Source organism: Hyperolius riggenbachi, chromosome 5, assembly GCF_040937935.1.
Source record: "Hyperolius riggenbachi isolate aHypRig1 chromosome 5, aHypRig1.pri, whole genome shotgun sequence".
Lineage (NCBI taxonomy): Eukaryota > Metazoa > Chordata > Amphibia > Anura > Hyperoliidae > Hyperolius > Hyperolius riggenbachi.
Window position 1 is genome coordinate 321053645 of NC_090650.1, and position 23916 is coordinate 321077560.

Sequence of the window (23916 nt, forward strand, 5' to 3'; positions counted from 1 at the left end):
TGGCTTTCATCCAAAGATCTAAAGTGTATACAGGTGTCCATCAATGTAACTGGACCTATACCACTTATTTTCTGTTGGAACATAAAAGGAATTCCCAAATTCCAACACAGTTCGCAGTACATTGTGTCTGTCCAGCAGAGGGAGAAGTGCAAAGTGAAGACACAAGCGTATAGAGAGTCTTGCCTTTGTCGATGACCGGAAATAAGCAAGCTTCTACTGCTCTGCAGTGAAAATAAACCATTTTATGTATTGGGAATGTTTGGGAGTGCTTTCAAATGTTATTTTATGTAACTAAGAGTAGTTACTTAAACTTTAGTTTTGGGATTATGATTCCACAAGTTTTCTTACATTTGCTTCAGGAACATAGTATTGCTGCCTTCTGCCATCCTGGAGTATACTGGAGTATACAGAGTTGTACGTGAAGATGAAAAACGGCTATAACTGTATGGCTTGAACCGCGTGAATAAAAGGCAACAGTGCACGTTTTTAATCAAGATGAATGTGTCTGGAGGCAGTTGTAGCAGCCCTAGCTCTACCGAGAGTGCGCCTGCTGGGGACTTGTTCAGGGAACTGTGGACAAAGTTGAAGGAATGCCATGACAAAGAACTGCAAGGTAAAAATAGTAAGAACTTATGTGTTAGAGCTCACCTGACCTGAAGAGAACTCACTGAAAAAAAACATGAAGTTAATACCCCCTGTAGATTATGTCAATCATCTTTTACGTAGGACCAGTGTCCTGTTTGACCACCTCTCCACTCTGAAAATTGGCCACTCCATTTTTAAAGTGGTGCTAACTCTGGAACAACTTCCTGGTGGGTGCTCTTTCTGTGCCCAAATGTGCGCTTGTGTAATTACCATTCACAAGCAATAGGCTGTACTGAGCATGAGTGATACTAGGGCTCACACATGATCAGTAAGTTCTCACTGGTGAATGATAGGGTGTTGGCTGCAGGAATAGACAGGAGAATGTTTAGTGGGCAGTCAAGGGGCATGAGTGGGACAGACTAAATTGCAAGTCTCTTCCTGGTTGAAAACTTGACTTTCTCTGTCATTTTTTTTGGCTGGTAAATATGTTACCAGAGGGATCACGCATGACAACAGACAGTGCATGACATGGTGAGGGTTTTGGCTCAAAAGGGACAAGCAAGTAGTAAAACCTAGCTTTTAATGAAGTCAGGTATGACAAAGATATAAGTCCATAAGTCACGTGATGTTTGAATGGCCTAATACACGTTTTGTGTCTCTTAACTAGGCCATCTCTTTAGAGGCATGACGTTACAGTTTCAAAGAGTAATTAAAATCCTAGGATATGGAATCTAGTATACATCCACGTTACAAATGTTCCAGGCTGTGGCTGTAGAGTATCCAGAAGATCGTACTGATGTGGCTGGAATGAGCTCATTGGCTGACCAGACATAAAGGACACCTGGAACATTTGTGATGCGGATGTGTACTAGATTTCGTACCCTATGATTTTAATTACCCTCTGTCACAACCTTTGAAACTTAACCTTATGCCTCTGAAGAAGAGGGTAAGTTAAGAGATGCAAAACGTGTGTTCGGTCATTCAAACTAACATCATGTGACTTATGGACTTTTTTTAATCTTTGTCATATCTGAGTTTTAAGGAAAATTGTAAATAAAAGCTACATTTTTCTACTTGCTTGTCACTTTTCGTCCTTTAAACCCTCACCCTGTATTTTGCTTCACCGATTCATGCTGTTTGATTGAGGGGTGGTCAACATACTATTGGTCACAATTGTACATTTTTATAGTGCTGACATTTTCCATAGTACTTTAGAGTCCATACTCATGATTACTAACTAGTAAAGGAACGTGTAGTGAGTAAAAATACTAAAAGTAAAACCAGCCGTACGTAGGGCACTGACTAATGGTTTCTGTACCTGATTCTCTTAATTACAGTATAGTACGAGCATTGTTAAAGGGAACCTAAAGTAAAAGGAATTACCTCACGGAGGCTGCCATCTTGATTCCCTTATAAATAATGCTAGTTGCCTGGCTCTTTTGTTGAGCTTTTGGCGTTGTGTTCTTGAGTCACAAACCTGCAAGCATGCAGCCAGTGGAGACAGACCAAAGTCACAGCATCTGATCTGCAGGCTCGTTGTGGGCCAGTGACTTACAGGATTAGAAGCAGAGCATCAGAATAGAAGACAGGCAACTGGCATTGTTTATAAGGGAATGAAGATGGCAGCCTTCATGTTCCACTTTTATGGTTCCATACCTTTTCCTTTCCCAGCCAGGCTAGTGACTGGATGTCTTTGCTATGTGGGCAGAGCAGCTGTCAACACATGGCCACATATGGCGCAGCCTAGAAAAGTTGTCCTGCCAACATATGGTACCTGAGCACCAAGTGTATTTCCCAATGTACTTGTTTCCATCTGTGTGCTTCTATCTGCTTCTGTCCACTTTTTATCAGCACATCCAATGTTACAGATTGATACATGTTGCTGGAAAGCGGACAGAAGCGCACAGATGGAAACAAGGCCTAAAGCTACTTTTACCTTGTTTTGCTGCAATGCCAGACGGCCTGGAGAGAGTTTACTCAATGCCTATTAGATATTTGTCTAGAAGGAAACTGCACTCTACAAATGCATGCCAGATGCTAATACCTTTTTTAAAAGCAAATAGAAATGCATTGTTTATTTATGGTCTCTCTTGAAGTTTGTAGTAATGTATCAGTTTATTATAGTGTTTCATTATAAAATGTATCCTTTTTGTGAAAGTGATATCCTTTTTTGTGTTTTTGTTGAGTTACAGTACTTGCATTTAGTAAAGGATAGTGGGTTTATTGATTTGAAATAACATCTCGTTGTTGCAGTGGGAAAGCTAAGGTTACCACAGAAATGGGTGTATTGTGCCTGGAGCAGTCATGTGCACACATCCATACCTCAGAAAGGGGTAGACCGATGGACAGAAATTGGCATGTGGATCCTTTCTGCTTGCTGGAGAAGCTTGTAGTGTGAGGTCACACTGTTAGGCCAGAAACCCACTAGGAGCAATTCTCTGAGCGCTTTGCAATTTGAAAACTCTTGCTAATGTAATGCTCTGGGTGTGATCCCACTTGAGCGATATGATTTTATAAACATCCCCCTTAGCATTGCATTACCAAGAGCTTTTTCCAAATCACTAGTGATTAGAAATCGCTCCTAGTGGGTTTTTCAGCCTCACATTCCAGTTCAGACGGACGTTTGTGAAAGTATTTTGTTTCTTTTCATTTGAACGCATTCAAATGCTTTTTTTGTACTGCCCAATCATTTTTATAATGCATTTGAAAAGTGTTTAAAGTTGTTAGTTTAATTGGTTGCATTATCCCCTATTCGTCTTTACTAACAAGGAAAAAATCCAAGAGGGTGACCTAGAGCGTTAAGGCAGTAAATCCATGCAGCCAAAAAAGCACATTTTGCAGTAGTGCTTTAGTCAGGGTGACAGCAGAACAACTTTGGGGAACTTTGGCGAAGGACCTCGAAGGCTAAAGGGAACTGGAAAAAATCCCAATTAAGGAAAGTCAAGTTTTTCTACCCACCTCAGGTATCCTTTAAGTGTAAACCAAGGCAAACTGCAGCTTTCTTAATGATTTGTAGAAATAAGTTTTGTTAGTAGGGCACCAGTTAAGTGGAAATTGTGGCCTAGATGAGAGACTCGAGCAAGAGATAGTGGATGCCTGGGATAGAAAGGAGTGGTATTTGGAGATTTTGCATGGGTGGGAGTAGCAGGATTTAGAGATACTTTGGATGTGGGGAGTGAATGAGACACCAAGATAATTTGCAGTCAGATGCCAGAAGCTGCTTTTCAAGATTATTAGAGAAAGAAAATAAATATGGTGAAATACATGTCGTAAGGCTAGACATTTAAACATGGTATTGTTGGCCATTTGCAAAATAAACTTGTCAGTAGGACGTGTAAAAAGAGATGAATGCAAAACCAAAAACTATACTTTGGGGAGCACAGAAAGGAAGGGAGGGGAAGATCACTTTATTATTGAACATGCACAGCCATTTGTGTTACTGTTTTTTAATCTTGTCTCCCTGTCTTTTCTTCATATTTTCAGAGCTTCAAATGAAAATCAATAAACTGAAGACACAGCGATGTTTGTGAGTAGTCCACAGAGAATTGTTTTTTTAAATATAATTTACTGTAGTATGGCAGATCTGAAGTAAAAAATCTCAGTATACACAGTGCTAGGCCCAAAGACCTACACTGGTGCTTAATTTTTTTATCATTTTGAGTTGGTATTAATAGAAATGTCCTGGTTTCTGGTCACATTAGCCCAAAATTCTGTATAAACGCCTGATATTTCTATAAATATAGCTTACATTACCTTCTATGCCATTTTTTAAAATTACACAACTATTATGAATATGTACTGGTCAGGTTTGAACCTAATGTGAGAGTACTGGTGTTTCTAGGCATTGACAGCCTTTTCTTCATTGATCTGGTGATGCAGCTCAGCTGACCACTGTTGTAAATTCCTTTGAGAGCTGTTGCAGGAATCATCCATGTGTCCCCCTCCCTTATCCATAGGACAGAAAGGGTTGCTTGGAGCAGACCCAGTCATCTCATCCATGCAGTGATTATAGATAAACTGTGACCCACGTTGTCATAATTGGTCATCTTGGGTTAAATTTTTTCCAAGCCCGTGCACAACTTAGAGGCTATACTGTGTTACACTCCTATAAAAACTTATAAATAATTTAACAGGGCTTTTGCTGTAACTCAGCCTCTGAGCCCCTTGCCAGCTTGCAGCATGCAGTCCTGTCCCTTTGCAGGTGAGTGACATGGCACTCTTTGTATTGGAGATACAGAGTGCCACTGAAGCACCACAGCACTCATCTGCAAGGGGGCAGGGCAGCGTGCCAGACGCTGGCGCATACGAAGCTCGGAGGGTGGATTACAGCAAAAACACAGGGAAAGTCATACGTTTTTATAGTACCATGATACATGCAATGTTGATTTTAGACTTTATAGGCTCTTTTAAAGGGAATGTTAAATGAAAAGTTTAGTGGCCAGTTACTTACGTGGGGCTTCTTCCAGTCTCCTGAAGTCTTCCTGGTACTTGCCAACATTCCACGCTGCTCTGTTCCCCTGGTGTCTCCCTCTGTAAGTTAGGCGAGTCACTGGCTGCCGTGCAGCTCTGGCCACCTGCCTCCTCTCAGCATGCAAACGGGAGCACAATGTAAGTATTACTTTCTCCGGCCAGAAGCCTAAAGGTGCTCACTAATGATACAATCTTGATTGTATAATCTTACCAAATCTTTGTAGTAGAAGACTAAACTGAGTAAATGTACTTTTAATGGATACTTTAGGTAGTCCCTCATATTACATAGAAATTGTAAGATTGGATAAAAAAGATTGTATCATTAGTGGGCACCCTAAAGGTGCCCACTAATGAGCCAATTTTTAGCAAAATCATCGGAGCGATCAGAAAATCCGATCGGAAGAAAATTGTTCACTACACCAGTGTTCTCCCCAGGCTCTTTTAGCCGGGTGCTCCACCCGGCTAGATTTGGTGACCACCCGGCTGTCATCGTCTCACCTCCTCACCTCCTCCTATGCTGTAAGCAGAGTTGCCCTGCATTTTCATCTCAACCCACCCGGCTACTTTTTCATGCCACCCGGCTACTATTTCATGCCACCCGGCTGGAGTAAAATTCTGGGGAGAACACTGTACACCATCAACGAACCAATCTTTGCTTCCTATCTATTAAACCAACAAGAAAATCCAAATTTTGGTTTGACCAAAATCCAATCGAACGACTATTTTTTTTTTTATAATTGTTCCAAATCGATTTTGCCCATTGATGGATATTTACAACCAATCAGATCAGAATTTCTGATAATTCTCTAACGATTTTTCACTAGACATTGGGCCATTAGTGACCACATTAAGTGTATATACACATCCAATTTTGATTTTCTGATTGACCAATTTTACCACTTCCACGAAGTATTAGGACCAACAGTGTTTAAATACTATGAATAGATTGTACTGTATATGTAAGCTCTCATGTTACATGGAGGTGGTCATATTTCGACATACAGTGGGATGCAAAAGTTTGGTCAACCTTGTTAACCACTTCGGGACCACAGTCTTTTCGCCCCTTAAGGACCAGAGCCTTTTTCTCCATTCAGACCACTGCAGCTTTCACGGTTTATTGCTCGGTCATACAACCTACCACCTAAATGAATTTTACCTCCTTTTCTTGTCACTAATACAGCTTTCTTTTGATGCTATTTGATTGCTGCTGCGAGTTTTACTTTTTATTATATTCATCAAAAAAGACATGAATTTTGTCAAAAAAATGACTTTTTTAACTTTCTGTGCTGACATTTTTCAAATAAAGTAACATTTCCTATACATTTGAGCGCGAAAGTTATTCTGCTACATGTCTTTGATAAAAAAAAAACATTCAGTGTATATTTATTGGATTGGGTAAAAGTTATAGCGTTTACAAACTATGGTGCCAAAAGTGAATTTTCCCATTTTCAAGCATCTCTGACTTTTCTGCGCACCTGTCATGTTTCATGAGGGGCTAAAATTCCAGGATAGTACAAATACCCCCCAAATGACCCCATTTTGGAAAGAAGACATCCCAAAGTATTCAGTGAGAGGCATGGTGAGTTCATAGAAGATTTTATTTTTTGTCACAAGTTAGCGGAAAATGACAGTTTGTGACAAAAAAAAAAAAAAAAAAAAGTTTCCATTTCTTCTAACTTGCGACAAAAAAAAATGAAATCTGCCACGGACTCACTATGCTCCTCTCTGAATACCTTGAAGTGTCTACTTTCCAGAATGGGGTCATTTGTGGGGTGTGTTTACTGTCCTGGCATTTGGGGGGTGCCTAATTGTAAGCACCCCTGTAAAGCCTAAAGATGCTCATTGGACTTTGGGCCCCTTAGCGCAGTTAGGCCGCAAAAAAGTGCCACACATGTGGTATTGCCGTACTCAGGAAAAGTAGTATAATGTGTTTTGGGGTGTATTTTTACACATACACATGCTGGGTGGGAGAAATATCTCCGTAAATGACAATTTTTTTATTTTTTTTACACACAATTGTCTATTTATAGAGATATTTCTCCCACTCAGCATGGGTATGTGGAAAAATACACCCCAAAACACATTATACTACTTCTCCTGAGTACGGCGATACCACATGTGTGGCACTTTTTTGCACCCTAACTGCGCTAAGGGGCCCAAAGTCCAATGAGTACCTTTAGGATTTCACAGGTCATTTTGAGAAATTTCGTTTCAAGACTACTCCTCACGGTTTAGGGCCCCTAAAATGCCAGGACAGTATAGGAACCCCACAAATTACCCCATTTTAGAAAGAAGACACCCCAAGGTATTCCGTTAGATGTATGGTGAGTTCATAGAAGATTTTTTTTTTTTGTCACAAGTTAGCGGAAATTGATTTTAATTGTTTTTTTTCACAAAGTGTCATTTTCCGCTAACTTGTGACAAAAAATAAAATCTTCTATGAACTCGCCATTCTCCTAACGGAATACCTTGGGGTGTCTTCTTTCTAAAATGGAGTCATTTGTGGGGTTCCTATACTGCCCTGGCATTTTAGGGGCCCTAAACCGTGAGGAGTAGTCTTGAAACCAAATGTGGCAAAATGACCTGTGAAATCCTAAAGGTACTCATTGGACTTTGGGCCCCTTAGCGCACTTAGGGTGCAAAAAAGTGCCACACATGTGGTACCGCCGTACTCAGGAGAAGTAGTATAATGTGTTTTGGGGTGTATTTTTACACATACCCATGCTGGGTGGGAGAAATATCTCTGTAAATGACAATTATTTGATTTTTTTTACACACAATTATCCATTTACAGAGAGATTTCTCCCACCCAGCATGGGTATGTATAAAAATACACCCCAAAACACATTATACTACTTCTTCTGAGTACGGCGATACCACATGTGTGACACTTTTTTGCAACCTAGGTGCGCTAAGGGGCCTAACGTCCTATTCACAGGTCATTTTGAGGCATTTGGATTCTAGACTACTCCTCACGGTTTAGGGCCCCTAAAATGCCAGGGCAGTATAGGAACCCCACAAGTGACCCCATTTTAGAAAGAAGACACCCCAAGGTATTCTGTTAGGAGTATGGTGAGTTCATAGAAGATTTTTTTTTTGTCACAAGTTAGCGGAAAATGACACTTTGTGAAAAAAAAAACAATACATATCAATTTCCGCTAACTTGTGACAAAAAATAAAATCTTCTATGAACTCATCATACACCTAAAAGAATACCTTGGGGTGTCTTCTTTCTAAAATGGGGTCACTTGTGGGGTTCCTATACTGCCCTGGCATTTTAGGGGCCCTAAACCGTGAGGAGTAGTCTTGAACCCAAATGTCTCAAAATGACCTGTGAAATCCTAAAGGTACTCATTGGACTTTGGGCCCCTTAGCACAGTTAGGCTGCAAAAAAGTGTCACACATGTGGTATCGCCGTACTCAGAAGAAGTAGTATAATGTGTTTTGTGGTGTATTTTTACATATAACCATGCTGGGTGGGAGAAATATCTCTGTAAATGACACATTTTTTTATTTGTTTTACACACAATTGTCCATTTACAGAGAGATTTCTCCCACCCAGCATGGGTATGTGTAAAAATACACCACAAAACACATTATACTACTTCTCCTGAGTATGGCGATACCACATGTGTGACACTTTTTTGCAGCCTAGGTGCGCTAAGGGGCCCAACGTCCTATTCACAGGTCATTTTGAGGCATTTGTTTTCTAGACTACTCCTCACGGTTTAGGGCCCCTAAAATGCCAGGGCAGTATAGGAACCCCACAAGTGACCCCATTTTAGAAAGAAGACACCCCAAGGTATTCCGTTAGGGGTATGGTGAGTTCATAGAAGATTTTATTTTTTCTCACAAGTTAGTGAAAAATGACACTTTGTGAAAAAAACAATAACAATCCAATTTCCGCTAACTTTTGACAAAAAATAAAATATTCTATGAACTCATCATACACCTAACAGAATACCTTGGGGTGTCTTCTTTCTAAAATGGGGTCACTTGTGGGGTTCCTATACTGCCCTGGCATTTTACGGGCCCAAAACTGTGAGTAGTCTGGAAACCAAATTTCTCAAAATGACTGTTCAGGGGTATAAGCATCTGCAAATTTTGATGACAGGTGGTCTATGAGGGGGCAAATTTTGTGGAATCGGTCATAAGCAGGGTGGCCTCTTAGATGACAGGATGTATTGGGCCTGATCTGATGGATAGGAGTGCTAGGGGGGTGACAGGAGGTGATTGATGGGTGTCTCAGGGGGCGGTTAGAGGGGAAAATAGATGCAATCAATGCACTGGGGAGGTGATCGGAAGGGGGTCTGAGGGGGATCTGAGGGTTTGGCCGAGTGATCAGGAGCCCACACGGGGCAAATTAGGGCCTGATCTGATGGGTAGGTGTGCTAGGGGGTGACAGGAGGTGATTGATGGGTGTCTCAAGGTGTGATTAGAGGGGGGAAATAGATGCAAGCAATGCACTGGCGAGGTGATCAGGGCTGGGGTCTGAGGGCGTTCTGAGGTGTGGGCGGGTGATTGGGTGCCCGCAAGGGGCAGATTAGGGTCTAATCTGATGGGTAACAGTGACAGGTGGTGATGGGGGTGATTGATGGGTAATTAGTGGGTGTTTAGAGGAGAGAATAGATGTAAACAATGGATTTGGGAGGTGATCTGATGTCGGATCTGCGGGCGATCTATTGGTGTGGGTGGGTGATCAGATTGCCCGCAAGGGGCAGGTTAGGGGCTGATTGATGGGTGGCAGTGACAGGGGGTGATTGATGGGTGGCAGTGACAGGGGGTGATTGATGGGTGATTGACAGGTAATCAGTGGGTTATTACAGGGGAGAACAGATGTAAATATTGCACGGGCGAATTGATAAGGGGGGGGGGGTCTGAGGGCAATCTGAGCGTGTGGGCAGGTGATTGGGTGCCCGCAAGGGGCAGATTAGGGTCTAATCTGATGGGTAACAGTGACAGGTGGTGATAGGGGGTGATTGATGGGTAATTAGTGGGTGTTTAGAGGAGAGAATAGATGTAAACAATGGATTTGGGAGGTGATCTGATGTCGGATCTGCGGGCGATCTATTGGTGTGGGTGGGTGATCAGATTGCCCGCAAGGGGCAGGTTAGGGGCTGATTGATGGGTGGCAGTGACAGGGGGTGATTGATGGGTGGCAGTGACAGGGGGTGATTGATGGGTGATTGACAGGTAATCAGTGGGTTATTACAGGGGAGAACAGATGTAAATATTGCACGGGCGAATTGATAAGGGGGGGGGGTCTGAGGGCAATCTGAGCGTGTGGGCAGGTGATTGGGTGCCCGCAAGGGGCAGATTAGGGTCTAATCTGATGGGTAACAGTGACAGGTGGTGATGGGGGTTATTGATGGGTAATTAGTGGGTGTTTAGAGGAGAGAATAGATGTAAACAATGGATTTGGGAGGTGATCTGATGTCGGATCTGCGGGCGATCTATTGGTGTGGGGGGGTGATCAGATTGCCCGCAAGGGGCAGATCAGGGGCTGATTGATGGGTGGCAGTGACAGGGGGTGATTGACGGGTGATTGACAGGTGATTGACAGGTGATTGACAGGTGATTGACAGGTGATCAGGGGGGATAGATGCATACAGTACACGGGGGGGGGGGTCTGGGGGGGGGTCTGGGGAGAATCTGAGGGGTGGGGGGGTGATCAGGAGGGAGTAGGGGGCAGATTAGGGACTTAAAAAAAAAATAGCGTTGACAGATAGTGACAGGGAGTGATTGATGGGTGATTAGGGGGGTGACTGGGTGCAAACAGTGGTCTGGGGGGTGGGCAGGGGGGGGTCTGAGGGGTGCTGTGGGCGATCAGGGGGCAGGGGGGGGGAAATCAGTGTGCTTGGGTGCAGACTAGGGTGGCTGCAGCCTGCCCTGGTGGTCCCTCGGACACTGGGACCACCAGGGCAGGAGGCAGCCAGTATAATAGGCTTTGTATACATTACAAAGCCTATTATACACTGTTGCAGCGGCGATCCGGATGCCAGTAACCCGCCGGCGCTTCCGAACGGCCGGCGGGTTACGGCGAACGGGGGGCGGAGCCAGTCCCCGGCGGCTGATCGCGTCACGAATGACGCGATCGCCGCATAGCCACTCCCGCAGCCGCCCCCGCCGATGGGCGTATTGCGGTCGTTTGGGACCGGTCTTTGCCGCCGCCCATCGGCTGGGGGCGGTCGTTAAGTGGTTAATCGTCAGAATTTTCACCTTCATGGTTAAGGGGAAGGATACAGAAAGCTGTCTCAGAGATTTCAGCTGATTGGTTCCACAGCTAGGAGCATAATGAGGACGTGGAAGACCACAAGCTCAGTTCAAGTTAAGGTTCGAAGTGGCAGACCAAGAAAAATCTCAGACAGAAGTGACGCCTGGTGAGAACAGTCAGAGTTAACCCACAGACCAGCACCAAAGACCCAGAACATCATCTTGCTGCAGATGGAGTCACTGTGCATTGTTCAACCATTCATTGCACTTTACACAATGAGATGCTGTATGCAAAAGTGATGCAATGAAAGCCTTTTCTCAGTCGAAAGCACAGAGTCGCTTGAGCTATGTTAAAGCACATTTGGGCAAGCCAGCTTCATTTTGGAATAAGGTGCTGTGGACTGATGAAACTACAATTGAGTTATTTGGGCATAACAAGGGATGTTATGCATGGAGGAAAAACACAGCATTCCAAGAAAACCACCTGCTACCTACTGTGGGGCTGTGTGGCTAGTGCAGGGACTGGGAACCTTGTCAAAGTTGAGGGACGCATGGATTCCACTCAGTATCAGCAGATTCTGGAGATTAATGTCCAGGAATCAGTGACAAAGCTGAAGCTGTGCCAGGGTTGGATCTTTCAACAAGACAACAACCCTATACACTGTTAAAAATCCACTAAGGCATTCATGCAGAGGAACAAGTACAACATTGTGGAATGGCCAACTCAGTTCCCAGACCTGAATATAACTGAACATTTGTGGTGTGAGTTAAAGAAAGCTGTTCATGCTGGGAAGTAATCAAACCTGGATGAACTAGAGATGTTTTGTAAAGAGGAATGGTCCAAAATACCTTCAACCAGAATCCAGACTCTCTCATTGGAACCTACGTAAAGCGTTTAGAGGCTTTCATTTTTGCAAAAGGAGGATTGCCTAAACATTAATATCATTTCTTTTTTGTGGTGCCCAAATTTAGGCACCTGCCTAATTTTGTTTAGAGAATTGCACACTTTATGTATATCCAATAAACTTCATTTCACTTCTCAAATATCACTGTGTGTGTCTCCTATATGATATATTTAACTGACAATTTTTATCGTAACCACCAACGATTTATACAGGAAAATCGTGACGATTAACAAGGTTGCCCAAACTTTCGCATCCCACTGTATATATTGGCTGTATCTCTGGCCAAAATGCTGCTATAATGTGTGACTAAATTGTATGTACGGTATGTATTTTTTAATAATCACTTTCACCTGGACACCTTGCACTTACCTCTGACAAAGCCTCCTCAAGGTAGCTGAAACATGTAGGGTTGTTTTATTTGGGTTAATAGTGTATTATCTAGCATGAGGAGAGGAAAGGCAATTGTTCACTTAAGTGTTACCCTGGATTATAACCCTATAGAGTCCTTTACTCCATGTTAGCAGCTAGTTTGTAGTCTTTTTAGCTCAGTCAGTTTTCAACAAGTTAAAATAAAAGTTTTATTTTAGACTATTCGTCACACAAGGGTCATACCAGTTGTATTTCATGTTTTAATCCAGGCTTGTGTGTTCTTGTCTACCTATCTGACTCAGGAAACAAGTTTTGGAACCATGCTGGCCCCCGTGAATACCTGCTTCACATTGTTCTGCCACAGTAGTGGCTGCTTTTATATTTGCGCAGGAGAATATTTTGTCAGCTCAGCTCCAGTGTCTGTAGGTGATGAATATTATCAGCAAGCTTCAGTTGTGACTTGATGCATACCACACCAAATGCTTTAATTATTGTTTGCTGGAGTCTCTTGACAAGCGCTCCATTGTAGATACAATAGCAGTATATAGGCATTCCTGTTCTCTGTGACCCTCACTGAATACCTGAGGTTTAATATTTCAGAGCTGATAACCAGCGTGACAATGAATGCCTTATGTTTTCCGAGCTTTCCCATTGCATCTAATGATCTCCAAGAGACCGGGGCACAAACCATGATTGCCAATGTCATTTCTAGCCAATCTGTCACTCATTTTACATAAAGTGGACTTGAAATATAATTTTAACGTACCACGGTCAACTTTCTCATGATTTATCACTTAAAATGAATTAGTCAGGATAAGTAACTATATTAAAAATCATCACCATAGACAACTGCAGCTGGTCCTGATTTGTTCTTCTTTGCATATCTTAGCTGTTCCCTTTTGTACAGCCGCCAGTCCCTCAAATTAGCTTTCTTTGTGACTTTTATATAGTATGTTGCAGTCCTTTATTAAAATCTTTAGGGAACATAGTTTAACCACTTTACCCCCGCGCGTACGGATTTCTCCGCCCCTTTTTCCATCCTTTCACCCCCAGGGACGGAGAAATCCGTACTTTGCGCACTCCCGCCGCTGTCCGCGCTCCCGCTCGTAAACACGCCGCCCGCCGCTAGTAAACACGCCGCCGCCCGCTCGCCCAGAGATCAACGAACGGGAAAATCCATTCCCGTTCGTTGATCTAAGCCCCGCAATGATCTGCTGCCGCTCGGCTGAGCAGCGCGATCATTGTGAAAAAATAACAAAGTCCCAGCCTCTTTCTACTTCCTGCAAGCGTCCGGAAGGACGCTTGCAGGTCGCATGAAACAAATTGGTAATGTTGCCATCTTGTGGCCAAATAGTAAAACTACACCCTAACCATTTTTTACACACAAATAAACTTGTTTTACACAAAAAATTAACTCCTTACCTCACACACTCCCCAATTTTTTTTTTTTTGTAATTAAAAAATAAATAAAAAATTTACAATTTTAAAAAAATACATAAATAGTTACCTTAGGGACTGAACTTTTTAAATATTTATGTCAAGAGGGTATAACACTGTTACTTTATAAACTATGGGCTTGTAATTAGGGATGGACGCAAAACTGAAAAAAATGCACCTTTATTTCCAACTAAAATATTGGCGGCAAACATTGTGATAGGGACATAATTTAAACGGTTTTATAACCGGGTTAAATAGGCATATACATTTAATGGGTTTTAATTACAGTAGCATGCATTATTTAAAAACTGTAAAGGCCGAAAACTGAAAAATAATACATTTTTTCCCCACATTTTTTCCTATTTTCCCATTAAAACACATTTAGAATAAAATTATTCTTGGCATAATGTCCCACCTAAAGAAAGCCTAATTGGTGGCGAAAAAAACAAGATATAGTTCATTTCATTGCGATAAGTAATGATAAAATTATAGACGAATGAATGGAAGGAGCGCTGAAAGGTGAAAATTGCTCTGGTGGTCAGGGGGTAAAACTCCTCAGTTGGGAAGTGGTTAAGGGAACCTATTGTAAAAGAAATTCAGATATTGCCAATGTTTTACATGTTTTTGGTTCCCTGGTTGTTCTCGTTGTGTATCTCAAAGTCCAAATCCAAGCAAGAAGGAGAATTTGAAGTGTTTTTCTTGGCTTTTATACATTTCATCAAGGTTTCCCTAATGGCTTGAAAGTTACCTGGTCTAAAGCAGGCTTTTTCCTACTGTAACTAAAGACTTCTGAATATACTTCAGTGGTGTTAGGCTTGCAATGAGATGATTGAACAGGATCTAAGGAGCAGTGGATGGGAGCCAGAGCTTAGCAATTCCACTAGAAAACAAGTTTTGTGATGTACAGTGTGCAGCAGTCTGAACTCCATTCCCAGCCTGAAGCAGATGCAAATCACGTTGGTTGGCTGCACATACAGTCCTTCCACCTGAACAGCATTGTTTGAATTAAAAATAAGAGCTAGGTTTATATGCCACATCCCTTATCAATCAGTAAAAGCATGTGGCTGCTTTAGGCTAGTCACACACCAAGACGTTGCGTTTAGTGGACGTTATAGGGCACATAACGTGCCCCTAACGCAACGCCTGGTGCTCTCTGGTGTGGACGTCGGAGTGAGCCGCGTTGTGCAGCTCACTCTGGCGTCCGTGATGCGTACTCTTGGACGCATGCGGCATCACGTGGTCCCGCCCGGCCAATCGCTGCACAGAGCGGCCGCTCCAGGAAGTAAACACTGCACGTCACTGAGTGCAGTGAATAATAATTAGCCATGTGCCTGGCCGCTCTCCCCTCCTCCCCAACATGACTGAGCATGTGCAAACAGTCTAACGCGGCTTAGCCACGGAGAACGCACAGCATGCAGCACTTTGCTGCTTTACAATGTAACGCAACGTGGGCAGTGTGAACAGCCCACTTGTGTTACATTGCTGTGCGTTGGGGGAGCGTTACAGGCTGCACTTACGTGCGCCTGTAACGTCCCTGTGTGCAAGAAGCCTAAATAACTGTGTTGCAATAGATTATACACCTGACAAGGTACCTAAAAATTTCTTACTCACCTGGACATAGAATTGAACTCTTATTTTCAGATGCAATGTATTTAAAGTGGACCGGAACTCTTGCCCAGGACAGAAGGATTTAAAGAGTTTAGCCTGTCTAATTCCCCCTCATTTGTGTCTAATCACAAGTTGTAATTTGTTTTCTGCTCGTGTCACATGATGGCCACGGCAGAGATGGCAGAGAAGCTCATTTGAAAGTACAGGTACAGATAACAATATGTCTGCCTCCATAAATCAGAAAATAGAAACATTGCAGAATTCTTTTAGGATTTGTATCGGCTGTAGCAAAGAAATGTTTTTTTGTTTAAAGGTTATTATGCTGTTTATCTTTTTGGCCCGGTTCACATTTAGCATTGAGCAGAATGGGAGCAGAATGTATACTGTACAAACGGTCCGGTATGCGAACAGATCCAATGTTAACCAATGGATCCGTTCACATCCATCCACTTGTACGGATCCGTTGTCTGTTCCGCTCAGCGGACATAAAGATGCTGCAGGACCTATTTTTCCAGACCGTTGTGCCCAGCGGAACGGAAATGGAAGGTTTTGCAGCTACATAGGAACAAATAGAAAACGGAAAGTTAACAGCACACTGGTTGTAAAAACTGACAGTTTTTACCTGATCCTAATGGCCGAATCTGTACGGCCGGCTCCGCAAAAAACGCTAATGTGAACTGGGCCTAAGAGCACAGAGGAGGTTCTGAGTTCAGGGCCGCCTTATTAAAAATAATAAAACTATCAGTTGTGACAGTGTGTGCTATTTTTATTGCCAAATTATTTAAGATTGCATTGCAATATTTCTAACAAGATTGCTTGTGTGTGTACAGGGATGCCCAGAGGCTAGAGGAATTTTATGCTAAAAATCAACAGCTAAGAGAGCAGCAGAAGGCACTGAATGACACCATCAAAGTCCTGGAAGACCGGTAAGAAGCATAGAGTGCAGTTGGGAGATGTGAAGAGGATTCAGGAGTCATTAGATTGTCACCCCTTTGTTTGGCATGCCAGATGCCAATGGAATGGAGTGCTGGTCTGCAGCAGCATTTTGTATGCTATGGGCAGCGGATACCAAATTTATGTCACTTTCTAAGACATGTTGGATGTTAATTCTTAAAGTGAATGGGAACCGCATTTTTTAAAAAAATGAAGCAAATAGTTACCTAAGGAGAGGGAAGGCTCTGGGTCGTATAGAGCCTTCCGTCTCCTCTCTCGGTGCTCTCTATTCTGTGCTGGCTCCCCCCTGTTTCAATCCCCCACCGAAAGGGTATTTGGAAGTGTTCGGGAGCCGTGTCCTCCCGAAGACGTGCGGCTCCATACTGCACAGGCGTGAGCGTGCAAGTGAGCATGCTTGCGCAGGTGCAGTACAGGGCCGCCCTTCTTCAGGAGCACTCTGGCTCCCTGAAGACTTCTGAAGCCTCCTTCGGCCGGGTAAAGCAGTATTTGACTAAATTAGTCAAATACTGCTACTGGGCGAGCCTGCACTGTAACGAGGGGACCAGGAGAGGAGCGGGAAGGCACTATAGGACCCAGAGCGTTCCCTCTCCTTGGGTAAGTATCTGTCTCATTTTTTTAAGTGCGGTTCCCATTCACTTTAAAGCTATGAAGTATATTTTAAGATTCTAGTCATGCTCCCATTGACTGCTTTAAAGGGAACCTTAACTGAACGGGGGGTATAGAGTTTTACTTACCTGGGGCTATTACCAGCCCCCTGCAGCAGTCCTGTGCCCTCGGCGCCGCTCTGGAATCCTCTGGTCCCCCGCTGTCACTTAGTTTCGTTTTTGACGACTCACCAGTCGCCGGCCGCCATGCGTATTATTGGACGCATTCACCAATGCAATTAGCGCTATTGCGGACCGCAACGCGTACAAAAATACGCGTTGCCGCATTCCGCACGCGTAGATATGCGGCAACGCGTATTTTTGTACGCGTTGCGGTCCGCAATAGCGCTAATTGCATTGGTGAATGCGTCCAATAATACGCATGGCGGCCGGCGACTGATGAGTCGTCAAAAACGAAACTAAGTGACAGTGGGGGACCAGAGGATTCCAGAGCGGCGCCGAGGGCACAGGACTGCTGCAGGGGGCTGGTAATAGCCCCAGGTAAGTAAAACTCTATACCCCCCGTTCAGTTAAGGTTCCCTTTAAAATTACAGCAATCACGAACTTTTGAAAAATGGTGATCGCAGCTATTTTGATGCAATTTTAATACAAAATATTGAGCGCATTTATTTTAAGAAAACAACAACGGACTCAAAAACGATCGGTGATGTGGCTCAGCCCCAATTCAAATTAAGTTGTAATGAGAAAAAAAAATTATGATTTCCGTTGTAACAACTACTGTCAAGAAAAATGTATGATACATGTGTATTCATACATATAAGAGGTACATTTTGTCTCCGGGTAAAATGCACTATAAATTGTTTATTTGAAAGTAGCTGTTTACAGTTGGTAGTATTAATTGGGATTGTGACCACAGAATATATATGACAAGCTCTTGCCGGATACGTCCTGAGTGTACCTTCGCAGGGACGGTGGGCTCCTAGATTGATAATCCAGAGGCTTGCCTCTACTGAGATAAGTATCAAACTTTTTTTTCTTTGGGAGTTACAGGTTTTCTTTAGGATAAGAACCTTCTTCACAAACAAGATTTTATAATAAGAGCAAGTTTCTGTTTGTTTTGTCAGACTGCGAGCTGGTCTCTGTGATCGCTGTGCGGTAACAGAAGAACACATGAGGAAGAAACAGCAGGAATTTGAAAACATCCGACAGCAGAACTTGAAACTCATCACTGAACTTAGTGAGAATTCAGTTTTATTTATTAGTCATTTGGCTCTTGCAGTTATTATGTATTCATTTCAACCAAGGTTTTGAGTTCCATATGTGCCGTATTTCATCACTAGGTATGTGTGTCTGAAGCGAATGCATGTGATCACTGGAGCACACAGTTTGGGGACCCCAGTGCTGTATAGATGCATTGCTAGGCAATAACCTAGCAATGCATCTTTCCAGTGTTGGGTCCCCGAGCTGTCGCCCTACTGATCTTATAGGTGGCAGCCATTACAGGTGTCTATAAATCTAAAAGCCAAGAATAGTTGACATATGGGCTAATTAGTTTGGTAGGGGTTTACAGTTCACACACAAAATAAAGTTAGTGTCACTTTTTTTTTTTTTTTTACAAAAAAACCCTTTTTTTTTTTTTTTTTTTTTTTAACTATAACTTTATTTAGCAGCAATTATTTACTATTGAATGGGTACATGAGCGCCTGGTGCACACGCATGATTGCCACAAGAAGAAATACCATACTTGTAAAGCTTTTTGGGGGCAAAATTGCTGAGTCAGTTTTTCAGAGACTAGATATTCATCACTTGTTCATCACCTGCCTTCCTGTTAACAAATTCTGTTAGAATTTTTGTAACTTTTCTTACTATGGCCTCACTAAAGGCAGTTTGGTAAAAATAATTTTGGTCGGTAAATTTGGTATTTTACACTTTTTCCAAATTCACTAAGATTTCATGGCATGCGGTAGAAGTTCAGTAATTTACCGAACAAACCTGCTTCAATTCACTAAGCTCTGCTCGCTAAGCTCACCTGCAGGTCAGGCAGGAAGATTCCTATAAGTGGTGTGCATGAGTCGGGTTTTAATTTTGTCCAGCGCATTCCCAGCATCCTTTTAGATGTGCTGCAGCCACCAGTGCGAGCTCTTCTGTATGCCAGTATACAGATATCCACAGTGCAAGGGATACAAAAAAGCCTTTTAAAATGTCTCCTTCCCTTGCTCTGCATTTCGAAGCGCCACCCTCAAGAGTATCAGACCCAAAGGGGTGAGAAGCAGGGCTGTGTGGCTCTCCCTATTGGCTGCCTGGCTCTCTTTATTGGCTGTCTGCTACACCTGTCAATGTTACCACATGGAAAGTGTGAGTTACCGGCTGGTCAGAACTGAAGGTAAATGCTGAACACTTTTGCTTGATTTACGGAATGCTTCCATTTTGTGAATTGCAATTTCTTGAGGTGTTTACCGCTGTAGTCTAATTTACCTCACTAGTCGGTAATTTTACTTTCACTGCAGTATTAGGTTTAGTGGATTGGCATTAGGCAAAGTGATTAGTAAAACCAGCTGTTTTCTGTATTACCGAATGCAGTAATACTTAGTGAATTGAGGCCAATGTGTACATTTTTATTGTAACAATACAAATTCCATGTGTCCTGGAGATCAGCAGGGCGCAAACCGCTTTAGTGATCGGTACTTACCACTTTTTTTTATTCCCAGACAAGACTTTGTGTTACATTTGTATTAATGTCTTGTTACAGTGGATGAGAAGAATTTACTGCAGGATGAAAACAAAAGACTCTCCAAGCAACTTGAGCACATGCAAAGGGCGACAGAGTAAGTAACTGCTTACATTCCAGTGTTGTATATCCAGGACACATGCTGAGACCTTCCTCCAGCCAAACTACTGTTGCAGTAATGTGTAATTACTGTTCAATGGCAATTTTATTTGTAACTTGAATAAAGCTTCCTGTACAAAACCGATTAGGGATTACACTCGTCATTTAATCTGTCCTTTTGTGTATGGTTCCTAGACTTTCCCAGTATCAATGGTAAGCTGGGATTTCCTGAGAACTTTTCAAATATAACCTACAGTATATTTGCTGATACTTATTGCCTTCCTGTCCTCAAAGGGTGAATTAAAGGGGACCTTTTGCATAAGAGTAGTGCAGTGCAGATCTTCCAATAAAATGTGCAGCACCTTATTTGATGAGTCAAGAAAAAACTGAACCCATCTATTTAGTGAGAGATGTATTGGCTGGAGTCACTTGTTTGCAAAAATGGAAAAACTTTATTGAAATATACACACTGACAATAAAAACATTTAAAAGCATATAACATTTCCTGAAATGTAAATAAACATTGTTTAGGCAACATAAAGAAACATAGGCAATATAAAGAAAAGGTTGATAATAATTATTTATTGTATTTATAAAGCGCCAACATATTACGCAGTGCTGGACAATAAATATATACATTGATATAAGAATGATAGACGTAATAAGGTTATACAACATAGGACAAAGTTATACAAGGCAAACGGTACAAGATACATGATCATGTGATTATAGGCTGATTAGGTAGGCCCAGTAATACAAATGCAGGCTGTCAAAGGAAAGGAGCACATGATCATTTAGACTACACTAGGGAAGGGAGGATCCTGCCAGAGGCTTACAATCTAAGGGATTTGATATAGGACTGTGCTCTCTATTCAGTTTTGCACTATATAACATATGGCCATCACTTCAAGAAACTGATTTTGTGTTCCTTCCTGTTCCCCTTCCTTTTTCGCTGGTTTTCCAACACTATGAACAGAACAAGCTGGAGTTTAGGCTGAAATCAAATTAAATTTTCTGCAGAGAGGAAACTACATACCCGCACTTCACAAGGCTTTGCATAGTGCTTGGTCCTCTCCTCTGTCGTCCTGGGCTCTCCATTACTGTGGTGACAGTGGTATAAAATCCTCTTCTTACTACTCTATAAAGGTGGCTAGCACATCCTATGCTGCAAATAAGAACTACTGAAATGTAAGGGCAACAGCTTTAATTGACATGGACACCAACTTCCTATCTTTTGGTAGTTCTGATGACTGGTGGTGCAGACAATCATGGTAGAGGCAGTGGAAACCCTTTTTTGCTTACTCTGCTTTCACAATACACCTGGAAAGATGAGTGCTTTGGATTACTGAAGAGGAGGACTAGGGACCATTGTGAGTCTTAAAGTGAGATTATACTCCCAAAACTACCATTTCAGTTACTACTTTTAGTTACATAAAAGAACATTTGAAAGCATTCCCACACATTCCATGTGTGTAAAAACCTTCACTGCAAGGGGCAGGAGAAGCGTGCTTATCTTTGGTCATCGGCAAATGGAATAATTGCCGGCTGAAGCTCTCTAATGCATGTGTCTTCACTCTGCCCCACTTCCCTCCTTTTTGCTGGAGTGACTCAGCTGTTGCCAGGGCATGTCTGTACAGCAGAGAGAGGGGGACAGAGTGAAGACACATTCCTCAGAGAGCATTAGCTGGTAATGATTACATTTGCCTTTGCTGATGACAAAAGATAATTATGCTTCTCCTGCTCTTGCATTGAAAATAACATTTTTGGCACACAGGAAATGTGTGGGAATGCTTTCAAATGTTTTTATGTAACTAAGAGTAGTTACTGGATTTATTTTGGGGAGTATGGTCCCACTTTAAAGGATACTAGAGCCGAAAATCTTCGGCAAAACAGGCGGAGCCAGTACGTATAGTGAGCTGTCCTGATCGCCACAGCTTCCCCCGTTCTCCTGTGTCCTCCTCCTTTCTCATCTAAAACCTCTGGCTCACTATATATCAGGGCTGTGGAGTCGGTCCAAAAATCCACCGACTCCGACTCCTCAGTTTAGGATTCCACCGACTCCACGACTCCGACTCCTCTAATTTGCATATTACAATTTTGTTGATTAAAAGTATGTAACATGAAATTCGTCTCTTAACTGCCAACGCTTAGGAATTTTACAAGACAACTGAAGTGAGAAGGATATGTAGACTACTATATTTATTCCCTTTAGACTAAAACTAGTCCTTGGTAAGAGTACTTGTAAAAGGTACAAACCGGAACAAAGAACATCTATCAGGCCCTAGGCAATGTAAGTGTGGGTACATGTAAGAATGATGTGCAGGTACTCTGCAGGGGAATGAGGAGATTGTAAACAGACAACACCTCTGTGTTCAATGTGGACAGCATTCTCAGTGGATTCCTGCAGCTCTGTGGGGAGTGCATATGTAGAGTATAGTACTACTGTGTAACAAAGTAAACCTGAGACAGATGAAATTAAAGTTTTATACATACCTGGGGCTTCCTCCAGCCGCCTTCAGGATAATCAGTCCCTGTATGTCCTCCTCCACCACCTGGATCTTCTGCTATGAGTCCAGGTACTTGAGCCAGTCAGGCGTAGTGCGCATGCACACACTCTGCCGCCAGGAGCATACTACACCTGTGCAGCACTATTGCGCAGGTGCAGAATGTTCCTGGCTGTGGGAGCGGCATGCGGCCGGACAGCGCTGACTGGCTGAATTACCAGGACTCATAGCAGAAGATCCGGGTGGTGGAGGACAGCGAGGGACTGATTAGCCTGAAGGGGGCTGGAGGAAGCCCCAGGTATGTATAAAACTTTACTTTTCATCCGTTTCAGTTACCCTTTAATTTGTAGTCACCAAACCAAATTTTAATAACATATCACATTATTTGATTTCATCAGCAAAGGGAGTGCATACATTTGCATAAATCAGCATCAATGCAGAATTATTTCCATCTCGTTGACCATCTCTATTAGTGACACAGCTACACATCAGGCTTTATTCTTACAGCATAGATGTTATTTAGTATATATGTTACGGCCAGAACCCGAAGTTTGGCCAGAACTAGAAGTGGCCGGCCACTTCGGGTTCTGGCCGGCCAATGCGCGAACTGGCCGCTGCGCTGCGGCCAATGTGAGAAATGAAACAATTCCTGTAAGGTTTAATGTGATGTTGTGGCCGCAGCGCAGCGGGGGGCAAAAAATGTATCACACATCTTTACTTTATTCAATGGCATTAAGCCGCCCGGCTTTTTCCTCTGCCTCTCTCTCCTCCCCCCCCCGCCTCTCTCTCTCCTTCTCTTTATGGGCACAGCCGGGCGGGGACACGCGTGTCCCTCCGGAGTCGTTCGTCGCGGCAGGGGAATCCTGCCGTTCTTGCAGAGCGGGTGCTGGCAGAAGCAATGTCTGCAGCCTCCCCCGCTCTGCTCTCCTGCCGCGAGGAACGACTCTCCTGGACACGCGTGTCCCCGCCCGTCTGTGCCCATAAGAGAAGGGGGGAGAGAGAGGCGGGGGGGGGGGGGGGGGAGGAGAGAGAGGCAGAGGAAAAAGCCGGGCGGCTTAATGCCATTGAATAAAGTAAAGATGTGTGATACATTTTTTGCCCCCCGCTGCGCTGCGGCCACAACATCACATTAAACCTTACAGGAATTGTTTCATTTCTCACATTGGCCGCAGCGCAGCGGCCAGTTCGCGCATTGGCCGGCCAGAACCCGAAGTGGCCGGCCACTTCTAGTTCTGGCCAAACTTCGGGTTCTGGCCGTAACATATATAAGAGATTCCTGTGTACACATCATATATACAGTCACAATCAGATATGTATATCTGACCTTAAAAATACGGGGACTGCTTTATTGAAGCAGCACAAGTAACTAATTTTGACTGGTTTATTTCATTTTTGTGGACTAAGCACAGCTATTACTGTATATATACTGTATATATACA

The 23916-nt window shown here is 43.0% G+C and overlaps 1 protein-coding gene across 2 annotated transcripts in view; it reads left to right on the forward strand.

Moving 5' to 3' along the window:
- The window catches only part of RBBP8 (RB binding protein 8, endonuclease), a 98507-nt gene that overhangs the window by 16917 nt on the left and 57674 nt on the right, over positions 1-23916 (forward strand). For both annotated transcript variants that reach the window (XM_068237251.1, XM_068237250.1), the window contains exons 3-7: positions 360-613; positions 4069-4111; positions 16418-16513; positions 18271-18383; positions 19896-19971. In XM_068237251.1, the coding sequence (XP_068093352.1) occupies positions 496-613; positions 4069-4111; positions 16418-16513; positions 18271-18383; positions 19896-19971 (446 nt within the window). In that variant the 5' untranslated portion in view covers positions 360-495. The remainder of the gene's footprint in view (positions 1-359; positions 614-4068; positions 4112-16417; positions 16514-18270; positions 18384-19895; positions 19972-23916) is intronic.